This window comes from Theropithecus gelada, chromosome 14 (genome assembly GCF_003255815.1).
Source record: "Theropithecus gelada isolate Dixy chromosome 14, Tgel_1.0, whole genome shotgun sequence".
Classification (NCBI taxonomy): domain Eukaryota; kingdom Metazoa; phylum Chordata; class Mammalia; order Primates; family Cercopithecidae; genus Theropithecus; species Theropithecus gelada.
The window spans coordinates 30,025,928-30,044,141 of NC_037682.1; the positions used below are offsets into that span (position 1 = coordinate 30,025,928).

At 42.0% G+C, this 18,214-nt stretch overlaps 1 protein-coding gene across 3 annotated transcripts in view; it reads left to right on the forward strand.

The window, feature by feature from the left end:
* Positions 1-18,214, forward strand: part of SLC1A2 (solute carrier family 1 member 2) — a 164,306-nt gene that overhangs the window by 114,418 nt on the left and 31,674 nt on the right. For all 3 annotated transcript variants that reach the window (XM_025355220.1, XM_025355219.1, XM_025355221.1), the window contains 3 exons: positions 3,000-3,168; positions 7,595-7,721; positions 16,674-16,907. In XM_025355220.1, coding sequence (XP_025211005.1) covers positions 3,000-3,168; positions 7,595-7,721; positions 16,674-16,907 — 530 coding nt within the window. The remainder of the gene's footprint in view (positions 1-2,999; positions 3,169-7,594; positions 7,722-16,673; positions 16,908-18,214) is intronic.

An 18,214-nucleotide genomic window follows, 5' to 3' on the forward strand; every position in this document is an offset into this window, starting at 1 on the left:
CGTTAAAGGGGAGGGAGGTAGACCAAAATAAACATCAGGGAAACACAGAAGAGACTTAAACATTGAGACAGGTGTTCTCTGAGGGCTAAAGGCAGGATGATAGGCTGGTGGTAACTAGGGGAGATGTTTGAGCTAAGAGGATAGGGGATCAGAATGAGTTAGGCCTACAAAGAGCTGGGGAAAGATGCTTCTCAGTAGAGGCACACATATGCAGAGGCTGAAAAGTACTTATAATGTTCAGAGAAGAAAAAGGAGGCTGTGTGAGGCCAGTGTTGGGGGTACAGAGACTGGAAGAAGGTGAACTCAGCTCAGGCATGACTTGGTGGGCCAGGGGAAGCTAAGGATATAGACAGGGCTATAGATAGCCACACTTATCTATAGACTGTATGTAGACAAGAAGAAAGCTGAGTAGGTAAGTTTATGGTTTTGCAGGTTTTACGGTGAGACATGATGGTGGCTTAGGGTCGGGGAGACTGGAGTTGGCACCTGCTATGCTTTGGATGTCTGTCCCTTCCAAAATTCATGGTGAAATTTAGTTGCCATTATAACAATATTGATAAGTGGACCCTTTGGGAGGTGATTAGGCCATGAGGTCTCTGCTCTCATGGATGGGATTAATGCTGCTATGAAAGAATGAGTTTGGCTCCTTTGTGCCTCTCTTTGCCTTTCTACCTTCTTCCATGTAAAGACTCTTGCCCTATGATGATACGTTCATTGTGTACTTCCCAGTCTCCAGAATGGTGAAAAAATAAATTTCTGTTTATCATAAATTATCCAGTCTTAGGTATTCTGTCGTAGCAGCACAAAACAGACTAAAACAGCAAATACGTGAAGTTGTGCAACCAAACAGGTTCTGTGAATCAGGAACTCAGGCAGAGAACTAGGCCTGTGTTCAATGTTCCTATCTCCTCAGCTTCAACTTACACTACTGGCCTGTGCTATTTGGAATCTGGATTTCTGGAGTCAAGCATAACTCATCTTGAATCCTGCCTCAGCAACTAACTAGCAAGCTGCCTTTGAGTCGAGGGGCTACTGTTGACCTAAGACATAATGGATGTAAAACAGGTAGCAGCTGGCCTCCTGCCCGATCCTGACAGCCACCATTCATTTAGATCCATGAGTATTTCTCTTTTAAACCAATTTAGGCTTCTTTAGCATTCTTAGGATAGGTTGACAGTTGACTTTGGTCCCCTTTTCTTTCCTGGGAGCATGACTCTGCTGTTCACAGAAGCTTCTCTTGTGATCCTTCCTGCATTCACTCTTCACACCAATGTTGCCCAGATGAAGGGGCCACATTGAGGGGAGAAGTGGGCTGCCTGTTCTTCCCTCACACAGCTGGCCCTGGGCTTCCTCTCTCCCTGCACGAGTACATGTGGCCAGGCTAGAACAGAGAGCACCCTCCTCTCCTCAGAGAACACTGACCTCCCTTCCCTTCCATTTTGGACAACTGGCAGTTCAGCTTTGCTTCCTATGGAGCCCAGCACAGTAGGATTGGATCCCTATAGCTTAACGTACAGCACAGCCTGTGGAAATAACTCAATGGAGGTGAGGTCATCTGAGTTAAAGTCCCAGTTCTGCCCATACCTCCATGACGTCCAACAAGTCACTTGACTTTCCCATGCATCTTCTTCCGTATCTATTCAGGGTTCAGCCATCTGTTACCTACTACATGCCGGCACTGACATTCTAGGATTCTGCATTGAGTTCTATTTTAATGCCCCTGGAGGTGGTGTTTTTTAGCCTCAGATGTGGATTTTTATAGCACTCTGCACGTAGGGTGCCTGGCACCTTTAAAAATAGGACCACTGCCATGGATGTCGAGGAATAGCGGGAGAGGTTCCTTGTGAGTCATCTGACAGAGACGCTTGGGGAACATTGAGCAAGGCTTGGCATCACTGCTCAGAAGGAGCGGCTGTCTTCCCACCTTGAATTTGGATCTGAAATATGAGCAAATGCTCCTGCCATGGTGGCTGCTGGCAGCTGGCACTCTTGGTGCCCAGATGGAGATTTCCAGCCGAGCCTGGCTCTAGAAGGAGCCCAAACTGAGGCAGCCTGTGATGCCCCTATCCAGTGGGGACCAGGTTGGGGGGAAAACAGGTGGATCATGAGTTGCTGATCTGACCCCTGCCAAGGCTTTCTATTCCTAACCAGACCCAGGGTCCATCACAACTGGAAGGACCATCACAACTGGAAGGACCATCTAACTAGGTCTCACAATTGGGAAGAGCATCCAAGTTAGATGTCTCATACTGTTTCTGAGCTACAATCATAGGAGTGAAAGAAAACATTTATTCCCCAAGTTTAAGACTGTGTCCTATTATTGACCATAGTACTTATAGTACATTTGCAAATTATTTTTATACATTCTATACTTATGAAATCGTGTCATTTGCAGCAACATGGATAAGACTGGAGGTCGTTATCTTAGGTGAAATAAGCCAGGCACAAAAAGACAAATATTGCATTTCTCATTTATATGTGGGAACTAAAATATTTGAACACATGGAAAAATAGTGGAAAAATAGATAACAGAGGCTAGGAAGGGTGAGTGTGGGGGAGAGGGAAAGGATGAAGAGAAGTAGCTTAAAGGGTACAAACAAACAGAAAGATAGAAGGAATTCATTCAATGTTTGATAGCAGAGTTGGATGACTGTACTTAAAAAATGCATTGTACTCAGATGATAGACACCTTAAATGCCCTGATTTGATCATCACACATTGTATACATGTAAAAAATTTCTCATGTACCCCATAAATTTGCACAAATAAAAAATTCTGTAATTATCTGTGATTAGGACAATTGTATCTCACTGCATATAATAAAACACTGCTTTGTAAATAGACATAGAAAATATTCTCCAGTTTTCATAACCTTGCTTTGGCATTTCTTAATTATTGTTAACCTGTTGGGAACCTTAAAATATATGAGTAGCCAGGCTTTTTTTTCACCTCATAGGCCAAACCTCAACTTTATGCCTTTTTTCCCCTCACTCTGTTAGATTCAAACAGTGACAAAGAAAGTCCTGGTTGCACCACCGCCAGACGAGGAGGCCAACGCAACTAGCGCTGTTGTGTCTCTGTTGAACGAGACTGTGACCGAGGTGCCGGAGGAGACCAAGATGGTTATCAAGAAGGGCTTGGAGTTCAAGGACGGGATGAACGTCTTAGGTAGGCCAGCTGGTGGTCCGGGATTCTGCTTCCCTGTCTATGGCTGGGCTCTCCTGCACTCTGTTTTCAGAAAACTGATGACTCGGCTGTCCTCTAGGTGGAGCAGGAGGCTCTCTCTGGGGAGCAATTTGAGGGTCACTGGGACTGAGAGCTGAGTGATTTAAGGAAGAGGGAGAAGGGCAGAGGAGACCGTGAGGGGACAGGGCAGCCAGAAGCTGGGTATCGGAAAAAAAATAAGGGAGCTTACCGTCATTGGGCACATTCCCTGACTCTCTGTGTGGTGTTAGAAAGTCACTTTATCTGACTCTCTGTGTTGTTAAGTGACACATCCATTGCCTTCATTTCTTAAGCATTTTTTAAAAGTGCCCCCATGTACTGGTGCTGTGCTAGGTGCGGAGGCTGGACCACCGCAGCTCTCATAGTCTGCAAACAAATGCAAAGCTACCAGGACTGTGAAGTGTTGGAGTAGGTACCAAAGGAGCTTTACAGATTATCTTGTTTTACTTTCTGGGATCCCAGTGAGCTCTTTCTCCTAGCCTGGTGCCTTCTTAGCATGCTATCATAGAGGTTTTTGGGGCTCTGCAGTTGGGCAGACCTGGGTTTGGATCCAGTATGGGCCACTTACTGGTTATCTGACCCTGGGCAAGTTACTCCATTTCTCTGAGCCGCATTTGTAAAATGGAAATGGGATTGACATCTGTTTAGTAGATTATTGTGAGGATAAAATGTGATTGTGCATATAGGGCACAGTAGCTCATGCCATGTGCTCTCTCCATATGAGCTCTGATCATTATTCCAAGTGGGTGGAGAGCTGAGGAGTTCAGTAAGAAAATACCTCCATGAGGGACAGAGGTTTCTTACCATGTGAGCGGCTCTAGTCTGCCCAGTTTGCTCCCCTCCCACTTAATGGGTCCACTCCCTTCCATAACCTCCATCCACCATTAGAATGGTGTCCCCATAGACAGGAAATAGGGGCGTTTGGCCAAAACCTGGGAGAAATGGTGAATCTGGATGGATGAAGTATGTTTATTTATTTAAGCACAATTTCTAAAGGTTTGGATGACAGCTGCTTAGAGATGAATGAGCTCAGTAGTCCTTTCACATTGTCATCTAAAAGATCGCATGGCCTGTCTCCTTAGTTGGGTTGTCAGATAAAATACAGAATGCCCAGATAAATTTGAATTTTCGATAAAAGGCAAATAGTTTTTTAGTGTGTGTCACAAATATTGCATGGGACATAAGAATACTAAAAAAAAAGTATTCATTACTTACCTGAAATTCAAAAAGTAATTGAGTGTCATGTTTGTTTGTTTGTTCCAAATTTGGTAAGCTTACTTCTTAGCTATCCAGAATGGTACAGAGAAAGAGGAGAGAGAGGGAGCAGAATTGCATAGTCACCAAGAAGCAGAAGCGGATCTTTTTTGTTTGGCCTGGCAGGAAGCAGGTTGGGTGAGTGAGAGTGAGGGAAGAGATGAATTGACTAGGTTGCTGGGCAATGGAAGATCAATAAACATTGTTTAACAACCAGTGGGAGGTGAGAGGTGGAAGGAGCGAGGAGAAGGAAGGAGAGTTCCTCTAGGGAGGTTTTGCAAATATCCCCAGCACCCACCACTGAGCAGCTCTTCTCCCTCACTGTCCAGCTATCTATGTCCCTTTTAGGACCTTCCTAACTCCCCCATGGTCCTTTCTGGTGGGTCATAACTTAAAACACCCAACCCCCTTTTGTCAAAGTGTTCCTCAGTCTTCTCCATACTCTGGAGGAGTTTGAGGCCATGAACAATGGGGCCAGGGCTTTGGAGTGAATCATTCAAAGACTTTCCTGGTTGTTTCCAGAGTCTTGGTGGATTCTGGGAAGTCACAGGACCTTTGGCTCTACTGGGGAGTTTCAACACAACTCACTACTCTGTAACCCCAGCGGCCAAGTCCAAGAGGGTTTTGTTCAGATGGAACACCCCCGTTTCAGTGAGCAATTTCAATTAGGCAACGTTTACAGAGAAAAATTACAAGCTGAATATGGTTTCCATCCAAGTGCAGATCAAGGCTCTGGAAAGCCAAGGGAAGTTAAACTGTTGAGAAACTTCCCATTTACAAATCATGGCTGAAATAAGGTTCTTTCCATGGTCTTCTGAGGGTGGAGATAGTGGCTTTTTTTATTTTTTAGTTTTGCTGTCTTTCTGTTTTTTGTCTTTGGAAAGTCCCGAGGATTAAGCACTTGCAATAAGTGAAGATACGACCCCAGCTCTTGCCTCCCACTTCTTTAAGGAACCACTTCTCTCCTAAGAATCCTCCAGAAACAATTCTGGGCTCCACCCTCTCCCGACTGCTTAAATCAACTCCAACTCTTCCTTTAAAAACCTATCTCTCGTAGGTATGGCCAGTTTCTGCTGACACTGAATGGAGCTTTTTTTTATTCCGGTTCTTTGGGACCTTGATACCTCAGGCATTTTTTTCTTAATTTCAAATGAAATTAACCAAGTAATATGAGCTATTCTCAACCAGAATATTCAGATTGACTCTCTCTCCCCGCCCACCTAGCAGACTCCTCTCTATGGGCTTGAGAGAAGGACTTGGGAATGGCTTGAAATTGACTTTGTACATTGCTGCAGGACTAGTTCCCTCTGTCCTGGATCTAATCTTCCCTAAGCCTTTGTCTTTCCAGGCCAATAACTCACTTATGAAGTCATTTGTCAAGCTTTCTAGCTGAGAGCAAAAAGAGGAGATACTAAATGTGAAGTATTAGCAACCCCAAGTGCAAGTGATGGATTCTTTTTGCTGAAGATAGAAAGGATCCAGCAAAGGGTAGTTAGACAATCTGGGTTGATATGTGTTTGGTATAAAGAGGTTAATGGGTTAGATGGCTAGGGAAAGGGTAAAGTCAAAGGTTCAGAAAGAAGGAATTTCCTTCTAAGAGAATCAAATTATGATGCTAAAATTTACTGAGTATGGGTTAAGACTTTAGGCATAACTGGACACCATAGGAAACTAGATATAATAGGGAGGGACTGGAAATTAGGACTGCCGAATTGAGCAGGTTAGGTGTGGAGAAGAGGAAAGAGAAGATGGCTCATACTTCAGAGTCAGAGAACAAGTCAGGTGGGCAAGCAAAGTCCTGTAGCCAAGGACATAGCAACATTGATTTATAGAACATGTAAGTAGTAAGAATTGAGACCTTAAGACTGTCAATACTAGATCAGGGGTCAGAGGTCAGGGAACACATGGGGATTGGCAATTAGAAATCCAGATAGCCCCCAGGCACTACTGGAAACACCTGTAAGCCGCACAGTGTACCCCAGTCCCTGGATGCATTGGAGTGAGACTCCAGGCCTGAGCATGAAATACCAAGGGAGAGAATGGAAGGGACCAACAGGAGTGGTAGGAAGAGCAAAGCCAGGCCTAGCCTTGGAGGAACTAAAGTGTAGGGCAGATTCCCAGGACCTCAGGCATAGGGGATGAGGTGAAACCAACACAGAAGTAAGACTCATGGTTGGGTATTGGAGTTGGTCCAAGACCTAGTGCAATGTGATGCTGACATGAAGAGGGCAGAGATGAAGCTCCTTAAATCCTTCCTGGGGTTAGGATTGACCCCAGAGGCTGATGTGAGGCTGGACTTAGATACAAGTCAAGAATGTCAAGTGAAGGAAGAAGAGAGTGCAGAGACTAGGAACTAGCAAAATCTGACAGTGAATCTATATTCTGTCTTTATGATCCTGAAAAAACAAATAAAATAAAAAAGAAAGCATTCTAACCACTTCAGTCATGAGAAGAATTGTGACAAATTCATAAATAACATATTACATTTTTTAAAAACTGGATAAAATGGAGTTTCGGATTTCTTATTGTTTTCCCTTTGATTTTTCAGTATTTTTTTCTCCCTGTCATTTTGCGTATGTAGTAATAAAAAATAAATTTTACATTTAGGATTTTGTAAGAGTGAAACATACCAGTCATACATTGATTTGGGATAATACCAAAACAAACTAGATGTAACTCTAGCAAAGAATTTATTGGCTAATTGGTCTCTGCTATTCCAATATTGGCTCCAAAGTTTGCATGATAATCCCCAAGTCCCAACAAGCCTTTACTCGTTAATCTGTGTAATAATGGAATCTGCTTACACATGACTTCATTAGTGAGGGGAGGGAGAAGAGAGCACCTTTTAGTTCGGAATGAAAATGAATACATTTTCCTGAACCTAACACTGCTTACAGTTTAACTTGCTCATGTGGAAAATGTTCAAGAAATCCATAATTATCCAGGGGAAAGTTACATTCAGTATGAAATATAATGCTTTTTTCTTTTAATGTCTAATTCATAGGGTAACCAGCAGTAAGAACATGGCTCCATACATTTGGGAATGGTAAAGAATAAGGAGAAAAAATATATTCTTTGTAATTTGTCCTTCTGTGTAATGTGATTCACCCAACAGGTCTGATAGGATTTTTTATTGCTTTTGGCATCGCTATGGGGAAGATGGGAGATCAGGCCAAGCTGATGGTGGATTTCTTCAACATTTTGAATGAGATTGTAATGAAGTTAGTGATCATGATCATGTGGTAAGTGGCCTTGTTCTTACTTCTTCTTAGCCATGGGTTGAGAAAGCCTTGGGGTCCCCAGAGGATACTGGAGCTCTCCCTGCAGGAACAAGTTGGCATAGGCTGATCAAAGGTCTTTCCAGAAAGACCTTGAGAAAGGGATGAAAATATCTTTTTTGGAGCTTCCCCTAGAACAAGGGTAGACAAATTATGCCCCTCTTGTATGGCCAGCGAGTTGAGAATGGGTTGTATATTTTTATGTAACTGTCTTAGTTGGGTTGCTATAACAAAGTACCAAAGACTGGGTGACTTAGAAACAACAGAAATTTCTTTCTTATGGTTCTGGTGGCTGGAAGTTCAAGATCAGGGTGCCAGTATGGTTGGGTCTGATAAGGGGCCTTTTCCAAGTTGCGGACCAACTTCTCATTGTACCCACAGTTAGAAAGATATTTATTTATTTTTATTTGAATTTTATTTCATTATAATTTTATTGAGACAGGGTCTCACCCTGTCACCCAGACTGGAGTGCAGTGGTGTGATCATGGCTTACTACAGCCTCAACCTCCCTCACTGCAGCTCAAGTGATCCTCCCACCTCAGCCCCTCAAGTAGCTGGAACTACAGGTGCACACTACCATGCCCAGCTAGTTTTTGAAAATTTTTTGTAGAGACGAGGATTTCACTATATTACCCAGGCTGATCTCAAACTTCTGGGCTCAAGTGATCTTCCCACCTAGGCCTCCCAAAGTGCTGGGATTATAGGCATGAGCCACCTCGCTCAGCATGAAAAGAGATTCAGAAAGCTCTCTGGGGTCTCTTTTACACAGTCATTGTCTTTCCATCTGTTATAACGAAATACTTTAGACTGGGTAATTTGTAAACAATAGGAATTTATTGCTCACTCTTCTGGAGGCTGACAAGTTCAAGATCAAGGTACTAGCAGATTTAGTATCTGTTGAGGGCCTATTCCTCGTAGTTGGCACCTTTGTGTGTGTCCTCACAGGAAGGGGAAAACAGGCTCCCTCACGCATCTTTTATTAAGAGCACTAATTCCATTGAAGAGGGCAGAGCCCTCATCACCTAATCACCTCCCAGATGGTTCACCTCTTAACACCAATGCCCTGGGAGTTAAGTTTCAACATATGAATTTGGGGGACATATGAATTCAACATATGAATTGCAGTTTTTGCCATTACTTTCAATGGCAAAAACCACAATTACTTTTGCACCAACTTAATAATTAACTTGCTTAAGATTATTATAGCTAGGTAGAGGAAGAGCTATAGTTCATATTGGTATCAAAATCCTTGATACCTAAGCAGGTAGGTTTTTTGGTTTGAATCATCTAAACAATATTGTTTCCCCTTGATTTCACGTGTGTTTATAGTCAGTGACTCTGAAATCTAGGGGAGCCTAGGAGAGCATGAGGATCTACTCTCTCATCGTGGAAGCTCTGTCGTCTTCAATCATAGGAAACTTTTGGTGTCCCATATCCATCAGACAGAAAGCTTTTTACTTGCATTTGTTTCAGATCCCTAGGATGGTCCTGTATGTCTGCCTAGAAAAAAATAAAACCACTCTTAGACCAAGTCATACCTGTGTTCTCTTTTCCATAGGAATTCTGGGTTACCTATTCCCCATCTTTGCATGTTCCGGGCTTACCCACTTTCTTTGCCAAACCTCTTCTGATCCTTTTCCATTTTTCTGTAGGTGCCTTTCATGGAAATTCCAGCTGCTTTTTCTCTTCTTCTTTTTCTTGTCTCCCACCCCACCTCACAAGGACAAAAATCTGTTCTTATTTTTTATCTCCACAGAACCAAACATGGTGATGTGCCTGTAGTCAATTGTTACTAAAACTTTAGGAATGAGTGGGATAGCTGAAAACGCCAAGATTTCAGATCAAGAAGATGTTCCTCACTATTTCATGAACCATATTTAGCAGACCTGGCTTGTTCAGATCATTGTTTTACAGTGCTTTTAAAACACAGAAAGGATGCTAGTGAAATAACATGTTCTCTTTCATGATTGTACTGATCCTTCAGCTTCTCAGGCAATGCTGGATTTCTGGATATTTCTTTTGTATGAAGATTTGGTAATATGGTGGTGGTGTAAAACATATATATACATACACACACACACACACACACACACACATATATATAGATAGATAGAGAGAGAGGGAGAGAGACAGAGAGAGAGAGAGAGACAAAATCTTGCCCTGTCGCCAGGCTGGAGTGCAATGGTGCGATCTCAGCTCACTGCAACCTCCGCCTCCCGGGTTCAAGTGATTCTGCAGCCTCAGCCTTCCAAGTAGCTGGGATTACAGGTGCACACCACCATGCCCGGCTAGTTTTGTTAATCTTTAGTAGAGACAGGGTTTCGCCATGTTGGCCAGGCTGGTCTCGAACTCCTGACCCTATGATCCGCCCACCTCGGCCTCCCAAAGTGCTGGGATTACAGGCGTGAGCCACCGCTCCAAGAGGTAAAATGTATTTTTTAAGTCCTTCAGATTCATCTGAGTCTGTTGAGAGTTTAGTACATAATACACAATGCAGAATAAGTCTCTTGCTTAAACATTAGGATTTTCCATTGTTTCCTAGAATTTCTAGCAGATTATGCATCTTTACTCCAAATATGCAGCCCATATTTCTGTAATATGATGCCAATAACATGGACAATGTGTGTGTCCTTCCTACATCCATACCAATGTGATTTCCACTAAACCCTTGCAGGAAAGGGAATCTTCTAGGACATCAGATGAGTCAGTGGGATGAAGTGTAGCCTCCCTCCTCCCCAGAGATGGAGGGTGGTGGTATGAATTAAGAAGTTTCCCATTCATTGAAACCAGAACTCCTAAATACTTATTATCATCTTGGGAGGTAAAAAGTGGTTGTGAGGCAGGAGTAAGACCCTAGAATGATTTCTGACAGCTGTTTGGTTACTTCATCTAGGCTCATAGTCAGGACGACATCACGTGACATGAAATGCCAATTCTACACATTTCTTTAATTCTTTCACTGCCTTGTCAGCATCAGTATTTGCTAATGATGTGTGTAAAAAGGTTCTGGATAAAACAGTCAACTACTCTTTAACTGACCCCTCAAAGCTTAAAAAATCAGAATTCTTTTGTATTCTTTTCTATGTAGCAGTTATAATAGTAATAATAACAAAATGTAACATTGAAAATATTATAATTGTTTTTGTTATTAAATTATAAATTAGAATTACTAACTTCTTGCTATATGCTCAGTACTATTTCAGTTATAGTACATGTACTAACCCATTTATTACTGAGGAAACAATTATTATTAAATAACTTAAATTTACCAAATTCCTGCTAAATACTTAATATTACTCCAATTATTTTACATGCATTAGCTCATTTATTCTTCACAATAGTACTGAACACAAAAATACGTGCTTTTGTTAACCCATTTACCAAATGAGAAAACTAAGCACAGAGGGTGACTTGCCCAGTATTATGGAGCTGTACAGAAGTAACACCTACATCAATTTCTTTTTTACTTCAGACTGGATTGAATCCAGGATCCTCCTATTGCAAGCTGTGTGACTTTAGGCAAGTTAGACACATTCTAAGCCCCGATATTCTGATCTGTAAAATGGGATGATTCTAGAATCCATGCCATAGGTTGCTGTGAGAACTAAGACTGTGACCAACAGTCATGAAGTACCTTTTTGGTGCTGAGAACTGTCTAAGCACTTTACATGGATTAGTATTATAGTAATAGCTGTTTGCTGTTACCAATGTTATCATCAATTCAATCCATATCCTTTGTATCTCTGTGTTTATGAATTCTTTAAGAAACCCGAAAACCCCTTAATTTTTGTATGATTTTCATATCCTCATTTTCTTATGAGGTTATTTAAAACATTTTTTTCAAAATTTGAAAAACTTAAACAGAAAGTAAAATGTTTCATAATCTTACCCCTATAAAAACATAAGTGAGAAGTAAAATCTCTGCCTACTCTTCCAATTCCTTCTTCCAATAAACCACCATCCATCCACACTGTTAAAGAAAAAACTATTCAATGACACTTGTTAAAGCAGAGTAAGGCAGATTTTATTCAGGATCGTTGCCATGAGCACAGGGACCACAGCAATGGGATTTTGGAGTGGGGGAGAGAGATTGGGCTCACTTGCAAGTACAACATGGGCAAGTGGGAATTTATAGGCATGGAGAAAGGTGGGGGCAGTGGATGGTCTGGGGTAAGGAGTATTTTGGCTAAACCAACCCCACAGGATTCTAGCTGAAGGCCACAGGGTGACCAGACATCATCCGGGGGAGGATGAAGAACCTGATCAGATTTGAGGGTGATCAGATTTTGAGGACGGAGGTTCTTGCTAACCTGACTTAGACGAGTGTTTTGCTAAACCGGATCTTATAAGGTTTAGCAAAGAGCCCAGAAGAGGCCAGAAGAAGGTTCAGAAGCCTAACTAAAATTTGGTCAAACAAAGAATCTTTGTCAATCCATCTATTTTTTTTTTTTTTCATTCAATAAATATTCTATTCTGTGCAGGCAATGATTTTAGGTACTGGTGATATAATGTTGAATAAGACAGAGAAATGTTCCGGCCCTCATGGGGCTTACATCCTAGGGAAGGGAGAGAGGGAAAGCCAAAAGGGAGCAAATGGGAGCAGATTGTCTTTGTAGCACTTATTACTAATTCCAATAGTCATAAGTGCCGTGCAATAGCGAGAGATAGTGATGGCGTAGAAGTGATGGGCCACATGGTGCTGTCTGGGAAGTTGACCTTTAATGAAGAGCTGCAGAGTGAGCCAAGCAACCTAGTAAAGAACTGAGGCGAGAATGTTCCAGGGGGAAGAAGTGGCAGGGAACGGCTTTTGAGGATCAGAACAAAGGTCTAGAGAAGCTGCAGTGTGGTTGGTGAAAGGGGACAAAAGGAGGTGCAGTTGGAGAGGTAGGCAGTAGGCAGATCCTCCAGGGTCCTGCAGGTCACCTTGATGGGTTGGAATTTCATTTCCTTGCAAAAGGAAGTCCCTTAATCATAAGCCTAGAGGCTGTACAAACTGTTTTTCACTCTGTCTTGATGAAAAGTTCTAATCACAAATGGTAACTTTGAACAAGAATCACTCTTTGGGTAGCTGGAACACCTATCCCTAAATGGATTGGGAAAGATGAAGATTTGTAATACTTTCTGAGCATGGACAGCACCTTTCAGCTACTCTTGGAATGTGTGTTTAGCTCTATTGACAAGCTATTGGAAATATGTGGGACAGCACCAGAGGGGCTTCACAGCAGGACTGAGAAAGTCCCTCAGCTTACCTCCATTCCCGTCATCAGTGTCTGCCCCATCATCTGTCCCAGGCCTGTAAGTCCCAAATGAATTATTCCAGTGGGTTAAGACCTCAAAGATCCTGAAGAAATTGGAGCTAAGGCAAATGGTTTCCAAAAGGTCACCAAGTAATCTCTGCATTTCATCAGTTGCAGTTAAGATTTTTGTTTCTTGAAATACTGGTTTTCAAACAGATCAGCATTACCTGGGGAGCTTGTTTAAAATATAAATGCCCCAAGGCCAGCTTCAGGACATTCTGACTCCGTAGGTGCGTGGTAAGCCCAGGGAATCGCATTGTTAACAGGAAGCCGGTGGTTTCGGACACCCGGACTCCGACTGAATTCTAGGTAACTTGCCTGCTGTAGATGAGTGTGTTTGTGGAGTCCTGCGAGGGGCATCTTGGTGGGACCCTTAGGGTGGCAAGGGCTTTGAGACAAAGTAGGTGGAGGCTAGAATGGATACAGCAGTAAGAAAAAGACTCCACAGGCCAGTCCTGGATGAATCTGTGGCCCTGAAAAGAGAGAACAAGAACAGCCTAAGAGCAGCATGGGAGCCATTCCCTCTCCCCAGCTCTCTAGCCGTGCCCCTCTCATTTGGAAACTGGACCAACAATCACAGGGCATTATTTGGCTTCAGAACTCTCCGTGCAGCCCTTAGCCTCTTTATGCACTTTGGTTTGTGGTTTTGATTGCTGGCTTCATCTCAGAAGATTTGAGTGGTGGCCTTGGGTGCTGGCCATTTGCCCATCCTTTTCCATGGCATGTTCTTTTCAATTAGGTAATTCATTGATATGGAAACCCAGGAACCCAGAAGCCCCAGTTTTGGAGTGAAGGCCTGAGTTGTTTGTTTTAAAAATGGGCGCAGTTGGTTGGCCACACCTGTAATCCTAGTGTTCTAGGAGGCTGAGATGGGAGGATTGCTTGAGGCTAGGAATTTGCGACCTGCTGAGCAAAATAGTGAGACCTCCTACAAAAATAAAAGTAAACAAAAAATAGCTGAGAATGGCGGCATACACCTGTAGTCCTAGCTACTCAGGAGGCTGAGGTGGGAGGATTGCTTCAGCCCAGGAGGTCGAGGTTACAGCAAGCAATGATTGTGCCACTGAGCTCCAGCCTAGCTAACAGAGCAATACTCTGTCTCAAAATATAAAAAATAAATAAAATAAAAATAGGCACAAGAAAGTAATGGCCCTGAAAGACTTCATAGAACAAAGATTCTTACCTTCTTCTACTTAATGCTCATACTATTCCCAGAGATCAAGGTGTTTGGATTAGCAAGGGCTTCTGCTTGCTAACACTTCACTTTCTGGCCTTTAACACTCTCCATTTACAATGGGAGCTCATGCTTTTCCCAGCTGGCTAAGTGCCCCAGAGGTAAACTGTTACCTCTCTCTAGTCCATCTGTCAGTGGCCCAAATACATTCTCCAGGAGACTCTATAGCTAGTCTTTTTTTGGCAAAGAGCCTTGAAAGCATTTTCTCTCCATTCTACAAATTGCTTGTCCCAGGAGAGAAGGAAAATTGAATGGCACCCAAAACAGCTTATAGTAGTGTTTTTCTGGACAGCTTTCAAGGGTGCTTGGTGCTTGGGAAAGAACTGATCTCTTGGTTTATGAAGATAAATGCTTTTTTGCTTTATAGGAAGGTTCATTCTGCTTATTTACAGTCTCAGTGAACAAAGTGCTGGTCCCCGAGACTACCTTGATTATTTATGAGATGTTGTGACTATGGACACACCAGCAGAATATAAAACGGTGGGAGAGCTCAGGGTTTAATGACATGAGTACAGGTTTGTCTCAGACTCCCTAATGTCTAGGGAAGCAGTCCTCAGACTTGACCAGCCTGGACCCCACAGAAAGGAGAAGTAGGAGCTTCAGGCTAGATTCTTATATGGGAAGAGAACAGCTATGCTAATGTTTAATAGTGTCAGTTACAAATCAGTTCCTTCAAGATTAGGTTCCTCTTGAGAGAATATGTTGCTATAAAATCATCTTGCAATTGGGTATCCCATGAGATGTTCTAGAAAGCATCACTAACTCAGGCTTAATAAGCATGAGTGGTGGGAGGACATGGGGTACATGTGTGAAAACAGAACCCACGAGGAATTCCTTTGTCAGGACTCAGAGAATTAATGGTACTGACAGAGATGCGAGAGGGCTTTTTTGCAGCACACACACATGCATGCTCAAAAATTTAATCCCCACAGCATCTCCATGAGGTTGGAGTTAGCTGCTCTGAGCCTTGACATCCATATCTGTAAAATGGGAATAAGCCACTCACCATGGTCACATATTAATAGCTAATAAGTGGCGAGATGAGCTCCATGTCTTACGTAGTATTCATATATATGTGTCTCATCTACTCTTCACATTTTTTCTTTAATTCAGGAAAGTGTTTGCTCCAGGCACAATTACAAGTCTGTATAGATATTACAATTACAGCAGCCTTTCCTGACTCCCTGACCCCTGCTGGAAGCCTTATCTAGAGACTTCATTTTCCCCATAGTCTTTCTCTCAAGTATATACATAATTTGTATTAAGGTAGCAACCGTCCCACAAATATTTTCATATCAGCCAGAAACTGTCACAGGCTGAACAAATTCATGCCCTAGCAACATCATTCTGGATACTAAAGGATTTTACCAAATATGGGAAGAATATATTCAGGTTGAGAGACAAAATAGTTAGCTTTCCCAAGAGTGAGGACCAAAGTAGTTTCCAAACTCTCTATAAAATAATAAGGTAGAACTGTAACATCAGTTTATATAGGATAAATTTGGCATATGGTGAATTGCTTATCTCCAAAGAGCTGTGATTGTTCACTAAAGAGAAGTGGCTTGTCTTGGTTGGGAAAATCCCCCAGTTGGGAGTTTCAGAGACCTGAGATTGTTCTCTTATTTCCTGGTTTCCTGGTCTTGGGCTGATTATTTAGCTTTTCTTAACCTCAGTTTCTTTATTTGCCACGTAGCAATAATGACACCTAGATTTTCGGGTTGTGGTAAGCATGAAGTGAGGGAATGAGTGTGCAGCTCTCACCATAGTGCTTAAAACAAAATGAAAGTAGTTAGCATTATTGTTAGAGTAAGTATGGAAAAACTACTTTCAGACTTGGAAGTCGTAAAACCACTTTTCTCTAAATGTACATTTTGGCCCAGATAGTTTCCTTGTTCTTTCTCTCTCTCTCTCATTTTAATATATTCCCTATCTTCCAAGGTAAAAACAACGCAAATTTACAAATTCCAGTTTATAGTTTTCTAAAAAGCTCAAATTCCCAAATTTCTAGGAAGGAACTGAGGAACACAAATCAAACAAGATTCCCAGAGACACGCCTGAGTCTCTCAACTTGGAACTTGATGGTAAAGCTAAAAGATGGTAATGCATGTCTCTCCTTTATCCCTAAAACTCACCTTAGCGACAAAATTTGCCTTTGGACTTTTCATCAGAGCGGGCACCACCAGATCCACAAAACAGATTTTGATTAAGGGAGTTGGTCCAAAATAAAAAATAACATCAATGGAATGTCATGACCTTTTCTCAGCAAAAGTCTTTTTTTGTACAGAAGAGCCATGTGTTTTCCTCAGGGTGCGGTACAGAGGAGGCCCAGGTTCTGAATGCCATAATGATCTCTTCAATGCTGTTTTTCCCTTTTGTGTTTTTCAGGTACTCTCCCCTGGGTATCGCCTGCCTGATCTGTGGGAAGATCATTGCAATCAAGGACTTAGAAGTGGTTGCTAGGCAACTGGGGATGTACATGGTAACAGTGATCATAGGCCTCATCATCCATGGGGGCATCTTTCTCCCCTTGATTTACTTTGTAGTGACCAGGAAAAACCCCTTCTCCTTTTTTGCTGGCATTTTCCAAGCTTGGATCACTGCCCTGGGCACCGCTTCCAGGTAGAGAACAAAAGAAATCACCTTTCTCTTTGCTCACTCTTCTTTTTTTTTTTTCTCTTTTTTTTTGTTGTTGTTGTTGTTTATTATACTTTAAGTTCTAGGGTACTTTTTTTTCTTTTCTTTTCTTTTTTTTTTTTTCTTTCTTTCTTCTCTTTCTTTCTTTGTTCACTCTTTTGCCCTCTTTGCCATTTCTCATTTCTCAAAACCCTCCCATCACAAAGTTCAATAAGAACACTTGGCACACATTACTAAGATCTTTTGGAAAAGGCGAATGCTTTGAATTTTTGTCTCCTTCTAGGAACTTCTGAGCCTTCTGGTGAACATTTCTGCTGGTTTGCAACTATATTGGAAATATGATCTCACATTAAATTTTTCAGATACATGCATGCTATTTGTTTGCATGCCTAATTTGCCACTTGTATCATTAGTTTTAGATGTTTTCTAAAGGAAGTTTAACAGGATGTTTTTCAATTAACATTTCACCTGTGATTTGGAAAATGCTATCACAAAATATTACTCTTTGAAGATTTTGGTAAATAAATTTTCAAAAGTAGAAGAAGCAGCTTTTACAAAGTAAATGGTATGTCAGGTGAGACTTTTTCTAACAAACAAAGCTCAGCCAAATCTTTGACCTCGACATGAACCTCTAATGGATTATTCTTCCCCAGAGTTAACTTGGCATTGATGAAGAATCAGTTCCCCCTTTATTACCTAGTTCCAGTGCCTAGAAAGCCAAAGAGGACCCCAGAGATATGCAGAGAAAAATCAGTTTTTGGACTATCATCTTGGACTGAATGTAACAAAAACAACCCAAAAAATGAACAAGAAGAAATACATAAGAAATGCCTTACAATTGGGCTGGGCGCAGTGGCTCATGCTTGTAATCCCAGCACTTTGGGAGGCCTCGGCAGGCAGATCACTTGAAGTCAGGAGTTCGAGACCAGCCTGGCTAACATGGTGAAACCCCATCTCTACTAAAAATACAAAACTTAGCCAGGTGCGGTGGGGAGTGCCTATAGTCCCAGCTATTCGGGAGTCTGTGGCAGGAGAATTGCTTGAACCTAGGAGGCGGAGGTTGCAGTGAGCTGAGATTGCATCACTGCACTCTAGCCTAGGTGACAAAGTGAGGCTCCATGTGGAAAAAAAAAAAAAAAGAAAGAAAGAAAAAAAGAAAGAAAGAAATGCCTTACAATTGAAAATTTTTAAGACTAGTGTTTTACTTTCAGCTTGCAATCATTGTTTTATGTCTGCACATATGTCCTTGGGTCACAAAACTAAGACTGAATCATAAAACAGGGAGGGAAGCA